This window comes from Melitaea cinxia, chromosome 19 (assembly GCF_905220565.1).
Source record: "Melitaea cinxia chromosome 19, ilMelCinx1.1, whole genome shotgun sequence".
Classification (NCBI taxonomy): Eukaryota; Metazoa; Arthropoda; class Insecta; order Lepidoptera; family Nymphalidae; genus Melitaea; species Melitaea cinxia.
In genome coordinates this window covers 4,798,899-4,818,432 of record NC_059412.1, presented here as the reverse complement: position 1 = coordinate 4,818,432, position 19,534 = coordinate 4,798,899, and the positions used below count along the sequence as shown (strand labels likewise).

General features: G+C 35.0%; 2 protein-coding genes across 2 annotated transcripts; one reads left to right on the top strand and one right to left on the bottom strand.

Annotated features, from left to right (window-relative positions):
- The first annotated feature begins 193 nt into the window (after positions 1-193).
- LOC123662602 (RIB43A-like with coiled-coils protein 2) lies at positions 194-11,715 on the top strand. Its single transcript, XM_045597421.1, has 9 exons — positions 194-316; positions 676-816; positions 5,461-5,621; positions 7,062-7,197; positions 7,711-7,815; positions 8,563-8,702; positions 9,602-9,689; positions 10,057-10,163; positions 10,935-11,715. The coding sequence occupies exons 1-9, from the start codon at positions 194-196 to the stop codon at positions 11,074-11,076; spliced, it is 1,143 nt and encodes a 380-aa protein (XP_045453377.1). The 3' UTR covers positions 11,077-11,715.
- Positions 11,716-13,143: 1,428 nt separating this feature from the next.
- Positions 13,144-18,979, bottom strand: LOC123662903 (histone deacetylase 11). The gene is made up of 8 exons (XM_045597679.1): positions 18,890-18,979; positions 18,689-18,812; positions 18,417-18,527; positions 17,907-17,998; positions 17,038-17,242; positions 15,039-15,205; positions 13,668-13,776; positions 13,144-13,446 (listed from the first exon to the last, which is right to left on the bottom strand). The coding sequence occupies exons 1-8, from the start codon at positions 18,895-18,897 to the stop codon at positions 13,264-13,266; spliced, it is 999 nt and encodes a 332-aa protein (XP_045453635.1). The 5' UTR covers positions 18,898-18,979; the 3' UTR covers positions 13,144-13,263.
- Positions 18,980-19,534: the final 555 nt, after the last annotated feature.

Genomic DNA, 19,534 nt, shown 5'->3' with positions numbered 1-19,534 from the left:
AAATATTGACTGATTTAAATATTGACTTATTACATGAAAAAGTTTGTACTTGCATTCATTTTTAAATGCTATGATCTGAAACAGGCATTGTTTCTATAGCAACTCAATTTGTTTGATCACTCAGTGAAATTGTTAAGAGTCATTTTCATAGAGAGCTTGTGTTTTTATCGAAGTTTTTTCGAGTATTTTTAAAATGTTAAAGTTACAAATAGCTAATGCACAAGATCGTAAGGAGGCGCAGAACAGAGAAAGAAGGCGGCAGTGTGAGCTTGAAAGAAGATCAAGGATCTTCAATGCACGAAACAGGAAAATTGGTGTATGTATAAATTTACTATGCACATAAAGCTAGAGACATTTAAAAAAGTACTTACAATCCTGTATCAACGTATTATGTAATATACAGAGACTAACAAATTAGAAAATATTTCCACATATTATTTTTATTACTTTTTTAAGTATTAAAAACGAATTCCTATAACTCTAATTCCTTAATAGTTACTTTATTCCCATAGAGAAACAAGTAACTTAGTTATCTACCTCTTTGACTACATTTTTCATATAAAGCTCTACCTTTTTTATATAAAGCTTTATATTGAATCCTAGTATCCAATATTATACTGGATAGTATTATAGGATCTTTTTATCAAACATTATTAAAACAATCATGTTTTCAAGGTCGACTTGCCGTTCCTGGAGCGTCAAGTACAAGAGAAGAGAGCCGAACGAGAAGAGCAGGATAGAAGAAATTTGGCATTCGCTCAGCAGATGATAAAGGACAGTAACCTCGCCGTGGTTCTCGAGGCTAGGGAGAGAGAAGTATCAAAAACTATTTGTTTTTGCTTAATTTTCATTTTAATATTGCTTATGTTTAATATGAATTAAGTTATATTTTTATAGTCAGTCTTGTTCTTTAGAAGTTATGAATAACACGACGCAGTTCAGATTCGTAAAATACCTTTTAAACTGACCTGTTTGGTGTAGAGCTACAAGAATTTGTTTCAACGCCGGGCGATGGGTCCATTTCCGCCCATTGTAAATATTGCATTTAGACTAATATTTATTTCTGGTTTAGGTGTGTATCCTTCTGGAAAACACTACAGGATTACGAATTTTCTTACCAATACCAACCATATTATTACGCACGTTATAGGAGCTTTTAGAGACAGGGCTTGACACATTAATGATATATAATATACTGTTAGAATCGAGCATTAACCAATTATTAGAATCAAGTATTAATATTTTTATATCATAAGTGATATATAAATGATATACATTATGTAAGAATATTCTATGAATAATTACAAAACTGAAATTAAAATTATTCGAATTGGTCTTGCCGTTCCCATGCTTTGCATTTACTAATATTAGTTATTTTACGTTTATTTTAAATACTATATTAGCGACTCTTTTATTTATATAGACTGCATCCCCTGCCTTTCGTTATTTTGTAATAAATAATGAAATGACAGGAAACGGCTACAATTAACGTAAGAGACCTCTGTAATTATATATTCTTATTAGATTATTAAAGTACAGGTTGTATGTAAATTTTATTACGATATTATAACTGTATTTATAAACTATACCTAAATACATTTAGCAGTGTATATGAATATAATGTTTAATTAAGTTTTTTTTTATTCAGGAAATGTAAATAATAATAGGTACGTTTAACTTACGTACAAAGTAGTCTATTTTCGCTGTATGTAACTAAATGCCTGTGTTTTACGTAACAACCGATGTAGACAGACAGATATCTTTGTGTAATATTTATATTTACATACTAGATGTGCCCGCGACTTAATCGTCCGCGTGGAATTTAACAAAAAAGTTATTGTTCATTTCGCAGAGTTATAAAATAAATACATTTCTAAAATTAAATTAGCCTAAGTTACCTCTTACTATACCACCTTGGAACTTAAAAGGCCGACCGATGGCGGGATAGCCATCCAACTGCTGGCTTTTTAAATGCACAGACCGAGGACGGGCAGCAGCGTCTTCGGTGCGACAAAGTCAGCCCTGCGGTCACCAACCCGCCTGCCCAGCGTGGTGACTATGGGCAAAAACCCCCATGAGTTCGAACCTAAAAATAAGGCCCTCAGTTCCCGGCAGCCCCACTATTCCCGGCTACGGCAGCGGCCGTGGTAACGGTGGGGTAGAGGGTGCTAAGAATCACCGGGGTACGGGAGGCTGCCATAGAAAAATATTCCTGGCTACGTATAATGGACGCACGCTACGGTTGGACCATCACCTCACCGAACTTGAGGTAGAACTTAGTCACATTAAGTGGAGCATACTGGGGTTGTCTGAAGTCCGAAGAGAGGGAGAGGACACGATGATCCTGGACTCCGGGCACTTGTTCTACTTCCGTGAAGGTGATGGGCTTTCCCAAGGTGGCGTCGGTTTTCTGGTTCACAAGACTCTCACTAACAACGTTGTGGAAGTCAGTAGTGTGTCGACCCGGGTAGCGTACCTTGTACTTAAGCTCACCGACAGGTACTCCCTGAAAGTGATACAGGTATATGCGCCGACCTCGGCACACTCTGACGATGAAGTCGAAGCCTTGTATGAAGATATTACAAGGGCCATACATGGCACTACTTCGACCTTCTACAGCGTTGTTATGGGAGACTTCAACGCTAAAGTGGGAGTACAAGGCCGCGACGGATCGAGCATCGGACCACACGGATTGGGGCACAGGAATCACAGGGGGCAGACGCTTGTCAACTTCCTCGAATCGGAGGGGCTCTTCTTGATGAACTCATTTTTTGAGAAGAAGCCCCAAAGGAGGTGGACATGGCAAAGCCCCGATACTGTGACGAGGAACGAGATAGATTTCATCATAGCGGATAAAAGGCATATATTCAGAGATGTCTCAGTGGTTAACAGGTTTAACACCGGCAGCGACCACCGGCTAGTACGGGGCACTCTGAATATATGTCTCCGAAAGGAGCGGACCCGCTTGATGAAATCTACTCTCCGACCTACGCTGCCCCAAATACTATGTGGCTCCGAGCAGTTTCAGTTGGAACTCCAAAACCGATTCGATTCGCTGGAAACTACTAGCGACGTGGACGAGATAACCGACAACGTGGTGAAGACGGTGTGTACACTGGGTCGCAGGCACTTTCCACCAACAAAGCCAACGAAGCAGTCCAAACTTTCTCCCGAAGCCTTGGATCTGATGCGGCAGAGGCGCGAGTTGCCGGCTGCTTCGCCAGAACAGAGGGCTCTTTCCAAGAGGGTACGGAAAATTATTCGCCGAGACCTCCGCTGCTCAAATACGAGAGAGGTTGCTACTCTGATTGAGCAGAATAGGGGGTCCAAAGTTTTCCAAAGACCATTGGGGAGAAGCCTTCTTGCGAAGCTTAAAACAGCAGATGGCAGAACCGTCTGCTCTCGCCCTCAGGTCCGAGAAGAGGTTGAGAATTTTTATGGACAGCTGTACTCGTCGAGCGCACGCAAGCCTGCGACTTGGGACACCGAAGATCCACGGGCACCATTGTTGCGCCATTATTCGGAGTGTATCCCGGACTTCGAAGAGGATGAGATTGGTGCAGCGCTCGGGCAGCTTAAAAACGGAAGGGCCCCGGGGGATGACGGAGTTACCACTGAACTCCTTAAAGCCGCAGGGCGACCTGTCCTGAAAGCCTTGGCAAGACTATTTAACGCCGTCATCCACCGAGGTACCACGCCGGAGGCGTGGTCCAGGAGTGTGGTGGTGCTGTTCTTTAAGAGAGGCGATAAGTCTCTGTTAAAGAATTACAGACCGATCTCACTTCTGAGCCACGTCTATAAGCTGTTTTCGAGGGTTGTTACGAATCGTCTCGCCAGAAGACTCGACGAATTCCAACCACCAGAGCAGGCTGGGTTTCGAAATGGCTACAGCACCGTGGACCACATCCATACTGTTCGGCAGATTATCCAAAAGACGGAAGAATATAATCAACCGCTGTGTATGGCATTTGTGGACTACGAGAAAGCCTTCGACTCCGTCGAGACCTGGGCTGTCCTGGACTCTCTGCAGAGATGTCATATCGACTGGCGATATATCGAAGTACTAAAATCTATGTACGACGCGGCGACGATGACCGTTCATGTCAATGACCAAAGAACAAGACCTATTTCCCTCCGGCGCGGGGTAAGACAGGGGGATGTAATATCACCGAAACTGTTTACCACTGCGCTAGAGGATGTTTTTAAGACCTTGGATTGGGGGGAACGGGGCATCAACGTCAACGGTGAATTCATCTCTCACCTTCGTTTCGCCGACGATATTGTCATCTTTGCGGAGACGCTGGATGAGTTAGGCCAAATGCTGGCCGGCCTAAACGAGTCCTCCCGACGTGTCGGTCTCTGTATGAACTTGGATAAGACGAAAGTTATGTTTAACAACCAAGTCATACCGATACCGGTATCGGTCGATGGTACCCTTCTCGAAGTTGTTCAGGATTATATTTACCTAGGCCATACTATCCAACTAGGCCGCAACAACTTCGAGAGGCCGATAGGAGGATTCGGTTGGGCTGGGCGGCGTTTGGCAGACTCCGTCGAGTCTTCACTTCGAAGATTCCGCAATGCTTGAAGACAAAAGTTTTCGAGCAATGCGTCCTGCCTGTGTTAACATACGGAGCCGAGACGTGGACACTGACCAAGGGACTGGTCCACAAGTTTAAAGTCGCTCAACGTGCAATGGAACGGGCTATGCTTGGGGTCTCTCTCAAAGACAGGATTAGAAATGAGACTATCCGCGAGAGAACGAAAGTAACCGACATAGCCCACAGAATTAGCAAGTTGAAGTGGCAGTGGGCTGGTCATCTGTGTCGCAGGACCGATGGCCGTTGGAGTAGACGGGTCCTAGAGTGGAGACCGCGTCTTGGCAAACGCAGTGTGGGACGTCCTCCGGCCCGTTGGACCGACGATCTACGTAAAATTGCCGGTGTAGGCTGGATGAGGATTGCGGAAGACCGGGATGTGTGGCGCGAACTTGGGGAGGCCTATGTCCAGCAGTGGACTGCGATAGGCTGAAGTGAAGTGATATCAGCTATTTGCCACTAAAAGTCCCGTCAAAATCGGTCCAGCTGTTTCAGAGATTAGCCGGATTAAAAAGACAGACAGAAAAGCGGTTATTTTAATATTACAAACAGAGTCCGATTTTATTTATTTGTATGGATAAATACTACATACATAAATAAATTCAGACTACTCTTAGACTCGATACAGGATTTAAATCAACTCTGGAGAGGAAAACAGGCTCACTGACTACCTATTGGACCATTAGACTAGTGAAATATCAAATTATATCGTTTCACACAAATCGGTATGATTGGTCTTTTACAAGTGCTAACAGAAATTCCGTAATTTTTGTGAGCAATTCAATGATATTTATTACGTATAGAATAAGAGAAGAAAATGAATATAGCGATATTGTGTTAATATATAGATGTGTATTTCTAGGAGCGTCGTCGAATTGACGTAGAAATAGACGAATTCCGTCAGAAGTACCAACGCAAGGAGGATAGTCGTGAGTTCGATCTCAACAATCCCGATGCGTTGAAAATGCAACTACCGCCGCGGGCGTCGGACGGCGAACCCGTTGGCTTGTCCAGCGCGCAGAAGTAAGTGTAAGACAATCAAATGTGTATTTCAAAATGTGAGATATGATATACTTTCGGTCCAATTAAGCAATTCTTTTTGAAAAAAATTTCGCGTCCACCATTTAATTAATTATTAAGCTCTCATTATTGCGACTTATGTTTTATAAGTTAATAATGAATAACTAAATAAATTAAATGTAATCTGTTTTTTTTTTTGACATCAAGTGAATTAATTAAGGGCCGTTGTCGCTAGTTGTGGATAACGCTATTTGACGGATGACCATACAAATAGACTTGAACAGCGGGAGGTAGAATAGGCCAGTAGAACTTGTTTCTCGTCAACAATAAACTGCAACTATAAGATTAATACTAGCAATACCCGTGCAAATAATTCGCGCTAAATAAGTAAAAAATTTACCGACCGTCAATATTGTTAACGTTGTTTCAAAAAAAACCGGCTTGTGTATAATTTAATAATTAATTCACGTGGATGCCGGTAGAGCTATTATCTATAAAATGAAATATAATTTATGTGGAGTAATAGTGAGGTTTTTTTCTAATAAGGGTGGCAAACATCTTAACCTTAGCGTATTAATATAATTATATGATGATATGCGAATAGAAATATCCCATACAATTCGATGGTGAAAAAGATTAATGAATCAAAAATATTTTAATATCGGATACTGTCATTCGTCAAATAGCATGATCGACAACTGGTGAAACAGTGCCCTAAGCCTTACACTTACGTCGCTTCTATTTCATCGTATTTTGCGGTGATTAAAACTGAACCTAACGGAGAGTAATGGGTATATTATATATTTCTGCTTTTGCTTATGAGAAAGTCATTTAATCTCCCGATATTTTGGCGACATTGCTGTCGCTTACGCTTACAGTCACCAGTAACCATGGGATTTGCGGAATTTTCGAAGAATTGTTATCGATGAGTTTTCCGCAGACGCTTAGTGATACAATAACATGCATTGCCTCAAAACTTGCACAACTATGCAAAGCAAGTTAATTTGCATTACGATTTAACATCAGTGACATCTGACTTCTTAGGAAATTATTTGCAAATATTAAATAATAAACCTGTACATAAGTAAAAACTTGGTAAAATTATTGACAAAAATATTACAAAAGACGAAACATATATAGGTACAAAAGACGGGCTTATTGCTGAAATAATTCCCTACCAGCTAACTTTAAGACATACAAGAATGGACGTTAGGTATGCAAAATCGGAAACTGAACAATTTCTAATTTAAAAAACGATAATAAAATAAGTAAAAAAAAAAAAACGTTATAACAAAAACATGTGCAATAGATACACATACATAAACATACACTGTTAAATAAGAAGAAAAAAATAATAGCCATAGAATAACTCAATTGTGGTAAATGTAGATATATAAATTAGTTTAATTCGTGTATTCAAAAATAATATAAAATATAATAAAGATTCGAAGGTGAAGACTTAGCGTACGAAGAGCGTAAGAAGATAATGGCGGCCCAGAAGAATGCGTGGCTCGAACAGCAGGTCCAGGAGCGAAAGGCTGCTGAAGAAGAACGGAAACAAGCGGAAGCTGCGTATATGGTATCATAATTTATTATCAAGGCGTAGTTAGTATTATAGTAGTTATAGTAGTAGTATTTACAGTACAACATTACAGCAAATTACCTAATTATACTTAATTTAAATGTAACCAACATATCGATATTTTGGTGGTGCGGAAACATAATAGACAAACAGCCGTATGATGTACAAATATTTGTCAAGCAAAAATTGAAACCGTAACTGCCTACAAAACTGCAAGTTGTGACTACTGATTCAACACACTGTACACGAATGACCTTCTTCTTAATTTTCTCACAATTTATTATAAATCTAAGAAAGATCCAAATAAATTTTGATAAAGATTGTATTACTACCGATAGTTGATAAATTACTGGACAAATTTTTATTTTTTTATTTTTATATTTATATGTATATCTTCGATATATCTTAGGTTTGTCTTTAAAGATCTGTTTTTGAAAGAAATCTCTTAACTAAAAATTAACCAATGAATTAGTTTATGTGTACTGTGTAGATGAATAATATTCTTAACAGATGGCCATAAAAGCTAGAGACGCACGCGCAGGGGACCTGGACAAATTGGAGAGGGAGTGTCGCTACCGCTTGGGTCAGGCCAACTTGCGCTACAATGAAGCGCTGGTAAATACTTTATATATAATGTATTAAACATACAACTGTTAAACATGGTTATCCCGCCATCGGTCGGCTTCTTAAGTTCCAAGGTGGTAGTGGACTGCTGGCTTTGAAATACACAGGTCGAAGACGGGCAGCAGCGTCTTCGATGCGACAAAGCCAGTACTGCGGTCACCAACCCGCCTGCCTAGCGTGGTGACTATGGGCAAAACATATGAGTTCACGTTATTTTTGGCGTAAATTTGTGGAGGCCTATGTCCAGCAGTGGACTGAATAGGCTGTAATGATGTTAAACATGTAATAAATAACATGTAACATCTAACATCTGACGCGTAAACATATAACTTGTTTTTCTATACCATTAAGTAAGTAGCTTTGTACTTTCCGCTTTGAGGTAAGAGATTCCTGTAGCCTATGACATTCCAGTACAAGATGTAATTCTTCCAATACAAGGAGCACTGCAATCGTATTGCTGACCCTACCGTCGCTTTCAACACATCCCACGCCAAAGAACTCTGACTACCTTATTCACTAATTGAACACAATACTGCTTGAGAACATATAACATTTATTGATTATTGCAGATAATTCCCGTATTATCGTGATCGCTAGATTATTGCCAAACGTCAAAACCTGAACGCTGCGTAAAAACCGTGTACGGCTTGTTAGATTAGGCGTTTTAGAATAAAAAGTTATTATAACTCTATACCGCTACCTAGTTAATTTATATTTTGATTCAATTATGAATTAAAGGCAGCCGAGAAGAAACAATTAGAGCAAATAATGAAGGAACAAGAGGAAGCCGACAACGCCGCGGAAATGTACAACAACCTTACTTCGGACATGCTCACTGAGAACCCTGACGTCGCTAAAAGTGCTTTGGGAAAAAACAGGTATACATACATAAATATTTACAACAAGGTAGCGATAAGCGAGGGATAGTCAATTAAACCGCAATAAATACACACATTTGTAAGCTATGTAAAAATCGGTCAAAACAGGAGTAGTATTTTTGGCACAACATAGATTATTAAATAGTTCTCTCTCGGGTGTTTTATTTACGTAAAAGTTGATATTTTACACATAGCTTAAAAACGATTGAATATTGCCACTTTTGTAACAGTTAGAATGGCTAAAGAAATATAAGCGATAAGGAGTACAAAGTACCTACATAAAATCTATCGCGGAAATCTCTATAGACCTTTAAAAGAAAAATAATTCCACCATACATTACAATAAAACAACTTTTTCGGATTTTATCGTAATTTATTAAGTTTTTTTTTAAATGCCCGACGTTTGGGATACACAGCAACCATGGTCAAGGGAGTCAAGGGAGGACCATGGTCCTCCTTAATGGTCATGGTCGTCATTAAAAAACTTAATAAACCGCAATAACATCCGAAAAAGTTGTCTCATTGTAATGAGTGAAATTCGCGTAAACATTAGAAAACAATATGTCCACCGTACATTTGTTTTATTATATCTTAAAGGGATTAACTACACCTTGACATATATGTGACCAATTAACACAGGATCTAAACAAATTATACACCTCAACTTGCCTTTCTCAATACGACTGTATTTTGTGTGTGTGTTTGTGTGTGTGTGTGTGTGTGTTCCTCGTAACTTTTTAATGGATGTACCGATTTTGATCATTTTTTTATTATTGGTAAGCTGGTTTCTGTTATATAGTTTCATTTTAAATAGTGTATTGTGTATTGTACTATACTTGTCGGTGTAAATAGAAGCCAGTTTGTTTTTGTTTGAAAACAAACGCAATTGTATTTTACAGAGCCATCGGATTTATGTACAAGGGTATGAATCAGGAGGAACTGAAGAAATTTTACGCAGCGCAAAAAGAACAAATGGCTGCAGCAAAGGTAACATTATTTATCTAAAACTATGCGCATACTACCCTCTACAAAGGATTTTTACTTTAATGGAGACCTAGAATAGGAGGCTTATATTTATTGGAACGAAGTTCCTTACGGCAGGCTTGACATTTGGCTGGACGACCGAACTGAAAAAAATGTGAGACTAAAACAGTAAGAAAAATATATAACGGAAGTTACGTAATATCAGTCACACGACTGTATAATATGACGTTTGTAAAACTAAAATATTACTAGGAAACTTTTTTTAAAATTATTTATGTAATTTTGTCGACAAAAATAAATAAAGACACGTTTTTTTATTTCACTTAATAGTTTGAATTATTATTATTATTTTATTATTAATTAAATGTAGGCAAAGCGCGAAGCGGAGGAAAAGATGGAGGCGGAATGGCAAGCTTTAGCGAAGTCTATACAACGGGAGGTCGCCAGGCAGGACATTGAAGACCAGAGAAAGAGACGGTATACTATTTTTTTATTTTAATCGACAGAGCTTCATTTGACAATTTTTGAAAACTGTTGCTCAAATATGCCTGTATTTGAGGTAAAAACTGTACTAAACTAAATGTTATTTTATTTAGTAACATAGATTCGGCCAGTTAAACGCATTGCGCTGTAGCTGTTTGGGGTCGTCCATTAATTACGTGAGATGTTTTTTTTTTAATTTTTTGTCCCCCCCCCTGATTAGTTGTCGTGAGATTTTATTCAACCCCCTCCCCCGTCCCCCAATCTCACGTGAGATTTTTCAAAATGTAGGTTTCTTACGTATTTAAACGTGTTGGATTATTGTAAAAAGAAAAAAAAAATTGCTTCGTGCCTTTATTTACGACTAGTTAAGACTAGTAATCAGACACAATCAACAAATCAGACAGTCAGTAGATGTATAACGTCGAAGTATGAATGAAATTATTTTCTTTCGAACAAATTAGTGAAGATCTTAATCGTATTAGAATTACGCTTAAGATTAAATCTTAAGCATGTACAATCTGGATTACATGGACCAAAATAGTATATTTTTTTTTGTTTCAATCAGAAAAAAAATTGCGTGATATTTTCCGAGCTCATTATATAGCAGATTGCTCTCTCCAACGTAAGATTAGATGAGATTTGACTCGACCCCCTCCCCCCCTTAAACATCTCACGTGTTTTATGAACGCCCCCTTTGACAAATGCCACAATTGCTATTTTTTTTATAATTGTTTTTTTTTTCATACGTTATACTCCTTTTGACAGAGAAATTGCGCGCCAGTTAATGGAAGAAAATCAGTTACTTGCGCTTCAGCAGAAGGAAAGAGATAAATACTTCAAGGAAGTTGTTTACAACAACACGCCTACCGACGACTACTACTCGCAGTTTAATACTACTACTAGATAAAATTATTTCAATTGCATTGCACATTGCTAACCGTCACACTGACAGTTTTTTTTATCTGTTTAATAATCTATCGCTATCGCTTATTTCTGGCTTAAAATTTATAATGTCTTAATTATTTTTTAAACAATAAATTCTATAAATCGTATCAAAAAGTTAAAATAAAAATATGATAAGGAGTATCATAATATTATTCAATTTTATATAGTATTCCATTTAGACCCACTTAAAATTTAAGCATAGCGATTGCTAACGTAGCTTTAATATAGAAAATGTTCATTGGTTGCAATAAAACAAAAATGTTTAGAAAAATGCTTTTCTTTATTTATGAAATTCCGCAGCGCAATATCACAATACGAATGTATTCTATACACATCTAATACGGAATATTTTGAAACTATTTATTACATTTGCATGAAAAATACTATTGCTATATCTATAATACAGCGTCATTTGGCACATTAATATAAATGTAGAGATCAAAGATTTTATTAATACTAGTTACTAAAAAATAACAATTATTAAGTCTTTAAAGTGGCATTTTTAATCTGGATCGCACTCAAAGTTTGTCACAGATAATAAATTAGTACTATTGAGTAATGTCAAATAAATATAATTAATTAAATTTGAATGATTTATAAACCTGTATTTTTATAATTTTCTTATATTATAAGTCATTACATTAGTAAACAAATGCCTTAATAAATAAGTTATGTACAGACTGACTGTTCATACATACAAGTAGCTATACATACAAACACTAATGTATTGTACATATAATGTAACAATTTATTCGAGAGAAAGACCGTGTTAGACACCGTCGTTAAGTTTAGAATCGGCTTAGTTCATTTTAATTAGCTGTACATAGGTTGGTTAGTGAAACACCATTGTGTAGCCAAACTTATAACTAAATCATGGTAGTCGATAATTACATAAACCCGATGAAACAGTCGAAGGTATGTCAGTCTGTCAAAAAGGTTCTATAGACTAAGATCCGATATCTATATAATATGACAATCATTACAATTTAAACTGCACGTGAAATTATTATTTGCAAAATAAATACTTACTGTATTGAAATAATTAAGGCCATAATACAATAAATTACTCATTGTCTTTAGATACACCACACTAGTTTAAGTACATGAATTATTATTGAAAGAGTTTCAAAACCTTAGAAGAGTAATAATATTGAGGTTTTTGAGCATTCGAAGTATATTTAAATTAATTTATTTGTATCGTAATAAGATAACCGCGAAAATCTAAAAAAATAATTGGCTCTCTATCACATACCGACAAATGAAATTCTATCCATCACAATCTTGATAAAACTATTGTTTCTAAAACTAAGCTATGTCTATGGATTAAGAGCTGGTTACAACATATATGTTCTTTACAAACAAGCGTATGATCTGCCTGATTAGCGAATACTGTAGTCTAGCAACAACTGCAACACCAGAGGCATTCCCTCTATAAAAATATTTAATATTTAATAGGAGCAAAATATTTATATATTGTTATATTTTAATTGTAATACGATTTTACGTTTAATCAACCATTTAGTTGATTAATCGCCTGATATTAGATTTTCACCTTTGGTTCCCATAACTCTCATAAAATGCTTTAAATTTGTGTCGTAAAAAAATATTCTTCTCCTTTATAACTTTAAGAACGTACTAATTTTTGATATATATTTTTTTTTAAATTCTGTCACAATATCGATAGCGAGCTCTTAGTCCATATCTAATTTGTACTGAAAAATATTTTCAAAAGTATACAATAATACACCATTCTCGAAAATGATTAAAAACCAAAATATCACACACAGTTTAAAATAAAACACTGTTTAAAAAGAAAATAAATAAAATAAAAAACGAATGTGCTTTAGACCACACGTCTGAAGTGAAACTTCTTTAACTCCATCTAAATTATATTTCCCTCTCAACTTCCGTTCGCTTCACCCGATCACAATTTTCGTAACGCTCTCGTCACGCATTCTCCAGCTTACTCCCAAGTCAAACGTGCGTAAAGAAGGTTTAATTCAAAAAAAAAATTAAAATAACTAATTGTAAGTTTTAGGGAATACCATCATTTCCTTTAGATAATTTATAAACATTTAAATATTACATAGAAAAATCGATTTTAAAAACACTCTTCTCTGACTTCATTTAGGACGAAAATTGAGCGAAATTAGAACTTTTCCAGCTTATTTATCGGTTCGCATCCAATCAAGCCTTTATTCTTGAGGTTCATGATGGAGTCGGCGATGATTCGCGCCGTTTTCCTCAAATAACCGCCGCTTGTAAGCATCACTACTGGTATTTCTTGCTCTTTACATATCTCGAATACGAATTCATCCCTTTTTATTATACCCTGTAATCATATTAATATTATTATTAATTAATTATTAACAATTAGAATATTTTTTCCCTTAATATTTTTCTTAATATAATTATATTTTTAAGGATTAACTAGTGTTAGAAGGTAATTTTTTAATCTGGTTTCTGTTAATTCCTTAAAATTAAAAAAAAAATTAAAAATTTACTTAATTAAATCAATAGCTATGTAGCCAATGCTACACATACTATACTTACAACTTCACTTATCCGCATGTGTCCGAGTGGATCTGAATCTAATATATCTGTTCCAGCGTTATAGACAAGGATATCTGGCTTAAACTCATTGAGTGCACCTTTAAGATTCCTGCAACATTATATTTTTTTTTAAATAAGAGAAAAGATAGGTCTAATGTAGACAATAACTGACAATATTATAATATAGGTAAAGGTTAGTATTAATAATTATGGATGTATGTTTATAAATCAATGATGTCTGAACGGTTGACAGAGATAAATAGCATTCAACCTGTAACATCCCAGTGTTGGGCATAGACATCTTTCCCCATGTAGGAGAAGGATCGGAGCTTAATCCACCACGCTGCTCTACTGCGTGTTGGCGGATATATTCCCTACTGTGAGTAACGATCGCTATCAGGTGTACATGATAACAACCGGGACTGGTAGCTTAACGTGCTTTCCGAGGCACGGTGGGGAGACTCACTAGGGTAGACATTTTAACCGGAAAGAAATATTTGTACAAATACAAATATCCATCCCAAGCGGGAATCGAACCCGCAAACCGTCGGTGTTTTAGGCGACTATTCGCACACTACACCAGAGTGGTTTTTAAGAAAGATAACAGAGATACACACAAGACTATTTTTATTTTGAGAAGGATGTGGTTCCCATGATGTGCTTCGTTTTTCACACAGCAAGTAATCAATGTGATATATCGCAAAATTGTCACAAAATGTCATAGACTAGTTTCTATCCTATGGAGGGATCCTGTTGCCTGCAGATCCGGGACCCTCCAATTAACGCGGCTGAATATCACCCGTAAATGGGTTACCCTGCGATATCAAAAAAAAAAAAAGTTTCTATCCTAAAGAAATGCACAGTTCAACAACATAGGTACGTTATACCTATACATACGAGATTATATAAAAAAATTGCTTGCGAATAATGTAACATGACTTTGTGTAATAAATAGTAAGTTAATTGTATCTGTTCTCAAATGAACAAAAAAAAGGCTAGGCTATAAATAGACAAATATACAACAAAGACGCATTCGACGTATACTCAAGACGACTTATCAGAATCCCCATTTAAATTAAAATAACGAGCACCAGGTTTCGAATAAAAAAGAAATCTTCAAAACAGTTATGAGGTACACATATAATAAAAAAAAATAGTTGAATTGTGAACCTCTCGTTTTTTTAAGTTGGTTCTCGATTAACAAAAAAAACGAACGTAGCTCTCTCTCTTTCTATCTTCACTAACTTCTATCTCCCTCTCAACTAACGTTCGCCTCATCCGATCACACTTTTCGAAACGCTCTCGTCACGCATTCAACAGCTTACTCTCCAAGTCAAGCATATAGAAGTTTTACTTCAAAAATAAACTCACTTCCTAAGCTTCAACATATATTCCAGATCCTCGACCTTGTTTCCCAATTCTATCTTCCGTCTGATAGCCCTCTTGGCCTCCTCATCTCTAGGGTATATGTATTTATTGTACATATCCATTATGTACACTTCTGGTACACCCATGAAGTCGCGTTGATAGCCGTTACCCTTCAAATAAATTATTAGTTTATATATTTTATTTTATTACATAGGAATCCAATCATAATAATAAATCAGAGATGTTATTGCTATGATCCATAACAAAATAACACAGGAGATTTTAAAATTGACAGATAATAAATTTAAAGCATGTGTGAATTTATTATAGTAGCTTTATATTTCATGCAGGAATTCAGATCTGGGTATTGATAGATATAGTATTATTAATGATATTACATCAAAATATTTCGGATTATTCATTACTTTCAGATATTTTTAGTTTCAGATGTGAGATTAAGAGAATTATCAAAGTAATAAGAAGAAAAGAAAGAGATAAGAAACAACAAAGGAATGCAAACAACTATGCAACAACATGTGTCGGTATGACTATTTAAAAAAAAATATATATATATATATATATATATATATATATATATATATTATTACTAGACTTTAAAGGAGAGTATATGAGAATATACTCCTTTAAAGTCTAGTAATAATATACATTGATTTTTATACATATTTATTATATTTTACATCCACACATAATCATCTTTTCATAACTTGATGCTTGTGCACAATATAATTTTTTTTTTATAAATGTATCATTAATATTATATATTAATATGTAATAAATAAATAAATATCTAGTTATGTTTGACCAAAGTATGAGAACAATAGAAGTAAATGCTTAATCAGCGGAATAGGAGAATTCACATTGTCTCATGCTTTGGGATCATTTGTCTTGAGAAAGTTTTTTTAGAATTAAACGTAGATTAATCCAGAGCATGTAATTCTGTTCGGACGTGTCCATTGAAATTTTAAAATATTTTTAATTAAATAGTTTTACTTTAATTAATGTAATATTTATTTTAAAAAGTCCTTTCGCGCTCCCGTAAACTTGTCTATCTACACACACACACACGGTCGTCTGTTCCTAAAGTAAGCAAATTAATGCTTGTGTTACAGGTAACAGCCGAATGGTATAGCTAAATTTTTTTTTTTCGTTAAACATACTTCTAAATATATCTTTGCTAGTTCACGTGGCGTTCGCGTGGGAAGCTCCCAGTTGGCGAGATTTTTTGCGACCTCTTCAACATTATCGCCGCATTTCTGCTAATTTACATAAAAGCACAGTAAATTATATACCTAAAGCTACCTCAAAAATCACTCTTTCTATTGTAGAAAACCGTATAAAAATCCTTTTGGTAGTTTTCGAGTTTATCACGTTTAGACAGACAGGAGGAAAGAAAGACGCGGCTGGGGGACATTCTTTTTATAATATATATATATACAACCATGTGAGTGTTCAACGTATTTATTTACTAGTTGTGGCCCACTGTGTAACCCACTTTAACTTGAGGACACAATTTGTTAAATCATATAGCCTACCTCTGTAAGCAGACTATCTAATACAAAAAGAATTTTTTAATTCAAACCTGTAGTTCCTGAGATTAGCGCGTTCAAACAAAAAGATAAAAAAATAAAAAAATAAAAATAAATATCTTATAACATACACACACGGTCGTCTGTTCCTATGATAAGCAACTTAATGCTCGTGTTACAGGTAATATCCGACTGTTAGAACTATTTTTTTTATTATACATACAAATAATACATACATAAACATATACATACAAATAATACATACATAAACATATAAATACAAATATTACACTCCGACTTAAGTGGGGATTGAACCCGCAACCCGCGTAACAGAAAGCAGCAAAAAAAATCTCCTTTATAATATATCCCTTATATTATTAATCCTCTCCTTTATAATATTAAGCAAAAAAAATTTCGTTTATAATATTTATTAGTATAGATTTAATTCAACATACTTGGTGAGCATCCAAATCCACAATCATGGCATTCTTTACATTCCGATGCATGAATAAATTTCTTATAAGCAGGGTTATATCAGCATACGCACAGAACCCACCACCACGACCCCCGCTGCAATGGTGGAAACCACCCCCTACATTTATAGCCCACCCACGCTCCAGGGCCAGCTTACCAGCTAGTACAGATCCACCTGTTTGTAACCTGTAATAATTTATAAGCAGTACATAATAGTTAGTATGAAAGCAAATATCGTAAACTAATTACTATTGTTTCCTAATTTCTAGCAAATATAATTCTCTTTTGATTTTAAACTTTTTGATATAGTCCGCGTATTAAGTAAGACTTCTGCAACAATAGCCTTAGTTCAGATCATTGTTAAAATCAGTAATGATAAGTAACAATAAACTTATTTTAGTATTAGTAATCTAATCTAATATTATAAAGCTGAAGGGGTTGTTTGTTTGAACGCACTAACCACTGATGGATAGTCCATTTACCAAGGAAGGCTATAATGCTGTATAATATTTTAGTATATAGGGTTTTTTTCTCTGTAATACTGTATTTCATCTTACTGGAGACCATAAAGATTAAGAGTCTACTGTCTAAGATATGTATATTGTAAATTTAAGAAGATAAAAATTGTAATCAATGTAATGCTGTGATCAGAATGTGATGCTGTGAATCAGTCCAGCCATTTCGGAGGAGTATGGTAACTAACATTGTGATGCAAGAATTTTATATATAAGATTATCATATTGAGAAGACAAAATATGTAATAAACGTACAGATACACAACTAATATCGGTTACCAGTAACAATTCGTTATAATGACAAATTTTTAATACAATTAATATCTCATATTTACCTCATAGGTTTTAAATACGCACGCTGAACAAGTATGTTTGGAATACAAGCGACAATTGGTTCCTCTGCTATCATGGCCACTTTTCCACTCCACTACAATTAAATACATTATTGTATGAAAAAAAATAATAATTAAATATCTATAATAAAATAAATCTTATAAGAAGGAAATTAACTTATAAGTCTAAGTCTAAAGTCCCTTACTTTATATATGTTTTAATAATAATAAATATCACATAGACTCAAGACAGGAATCGAGCACACAACCCTTGGAGCAGAAAGCAGAGTCACTGCAAACTAAGCCAACAGGCTAGTCAATATAGTCTTTATACTTGTTTCACTTTATATTTTTAATCTAGTCAGTATAGTCTTTATACATGTTTCACTTTATATTTTTAATATTTAAAGAGAGATCAACAAAGGTATGGGCAATATAACCATATAAGGGTTGCAAAAAATAATATTTGGATTAATATATTTAACGAAAGAAATGATTACACATGTATCTTACTTTGAGTGACTTAAGATATTTCTTTGTGTGAACAACAAGCAATTCATTTTCCTTTGCTTCAAGAGGTTTCACGAGACATTCTGGAGTAATAAATTTGGCTTCTAAGAGATACTGCAAAAGTAAACAGAGAAAATATATAATAAATTCATTTATAAATATAATATTTAAAACCACAAATAATTTTATTTATTTATAACAAATAACTAAAATAAAAACATTACTTCTTGACAACGGCGCAATTATCCGTTTTTGCGTAGTAATAAAAAAAATACCTGAATAATATTGCGCCATTTCTTAGTGTCAAATACGTGAAATTTCTCAAATCCACAAAACGATACATTATATTTATCATCATACACAAGCGGCCACTGATCGTCTCTAATATCGATATACAAACTAAAATATAAAATACCGAATATTATTAGCAAATATTGAATATTATACGTAATTTAGTGTATTGTAATAAAGTTTACCTGGACATATTGTAATGCAGTAACGTTTGTTTTAAAACAATACGTAAATATTATTCTATTTACATTTTACATTCATTTACGAAAACATTGCAAAATATTAGTTTCAAGGTCACGTTTGACTTTGACAGTTGACCTAATGTTAGAAATAGAAAATAATTTAAACAACAATCAACATTAACCGTGTGCGTAGGCAGTGAGGCCACTGGCACAACTAAAAGCCATTAAACCAATCAATCAAACAACCATTAATTTATACAAAATAATGAAATATATACAATCTATAACACGATTGTATTCTGCTAGCTGAACCAGCCAACTTTATTATTCGTAGCGCCATATATTTATTCGTAAATGTATTGATTTTTTTCAATTTTTTTTATAAAAACCTTGTCTTAACAATAATGAACACAAAAAAAGAAGAATTACCTAATTTGGTGCAGCTGTAGCAGTTCAAAAGTTATGCATACTGTAGTACACTTAGTTTCGTTGCAATTTCGAAACGCTACTAAATTGGTTGCTAGGAAACAGAATTGACACCTTAGAGCGCGAAATGTAAACAATAACTTAACACGTGAAGTATTCCTCAAGGTTTCTTTTTAAGAATGATACATTATTATTTCTTTGCTTATATCATCTATAATATGT

What these genes read in the sequence shown, in the direction of transcription:
- LOC123662903 (XM_045597679.1), bottom strand. An exon ending in TATATGTTGAAGCTTAGGAA is followed by an intron (nt 13,777 to 15,038) that starts GTGAGTTTATTT and finishes ATAATGTTGCAG; the next exon opens with GAATCTTAAAGGTGCACTCA. An exon ending in ACATGCGGATAAGTGAAGTT is followed by an intron (nt 13,447 to 13,667) that starts GTAAGTATAGTA and finishes ATATGATTACAG; the next exon opens with GGTATAATAAAAAGGGATGA.
- LOC123662602 (XM_045597421.1), top strand. Translation starts at nt 194, where the DNA reads ATGTTAAAGTTACAAATAGCTAATGCACAAGATCGTAAGGAGGCGCAG. An exon ending in AGTGCTTTGGGAAAAAACAG is followed by an intron (nt 8,703 to 9,601) that starts GTATACATACAT and finishes TGTATTTTACAG; the next exon opens with AGCCATCGGATTTATGTACA. An exon ending in GAAGACCAGAGAAAGAGACG is followed by an intron (nt 10,164 to 10,934) that starts GTATACTATTTT and finishes TCCTTTTGACAG; the next exon opens with AGAAATTGCGCGCCAGTTAA.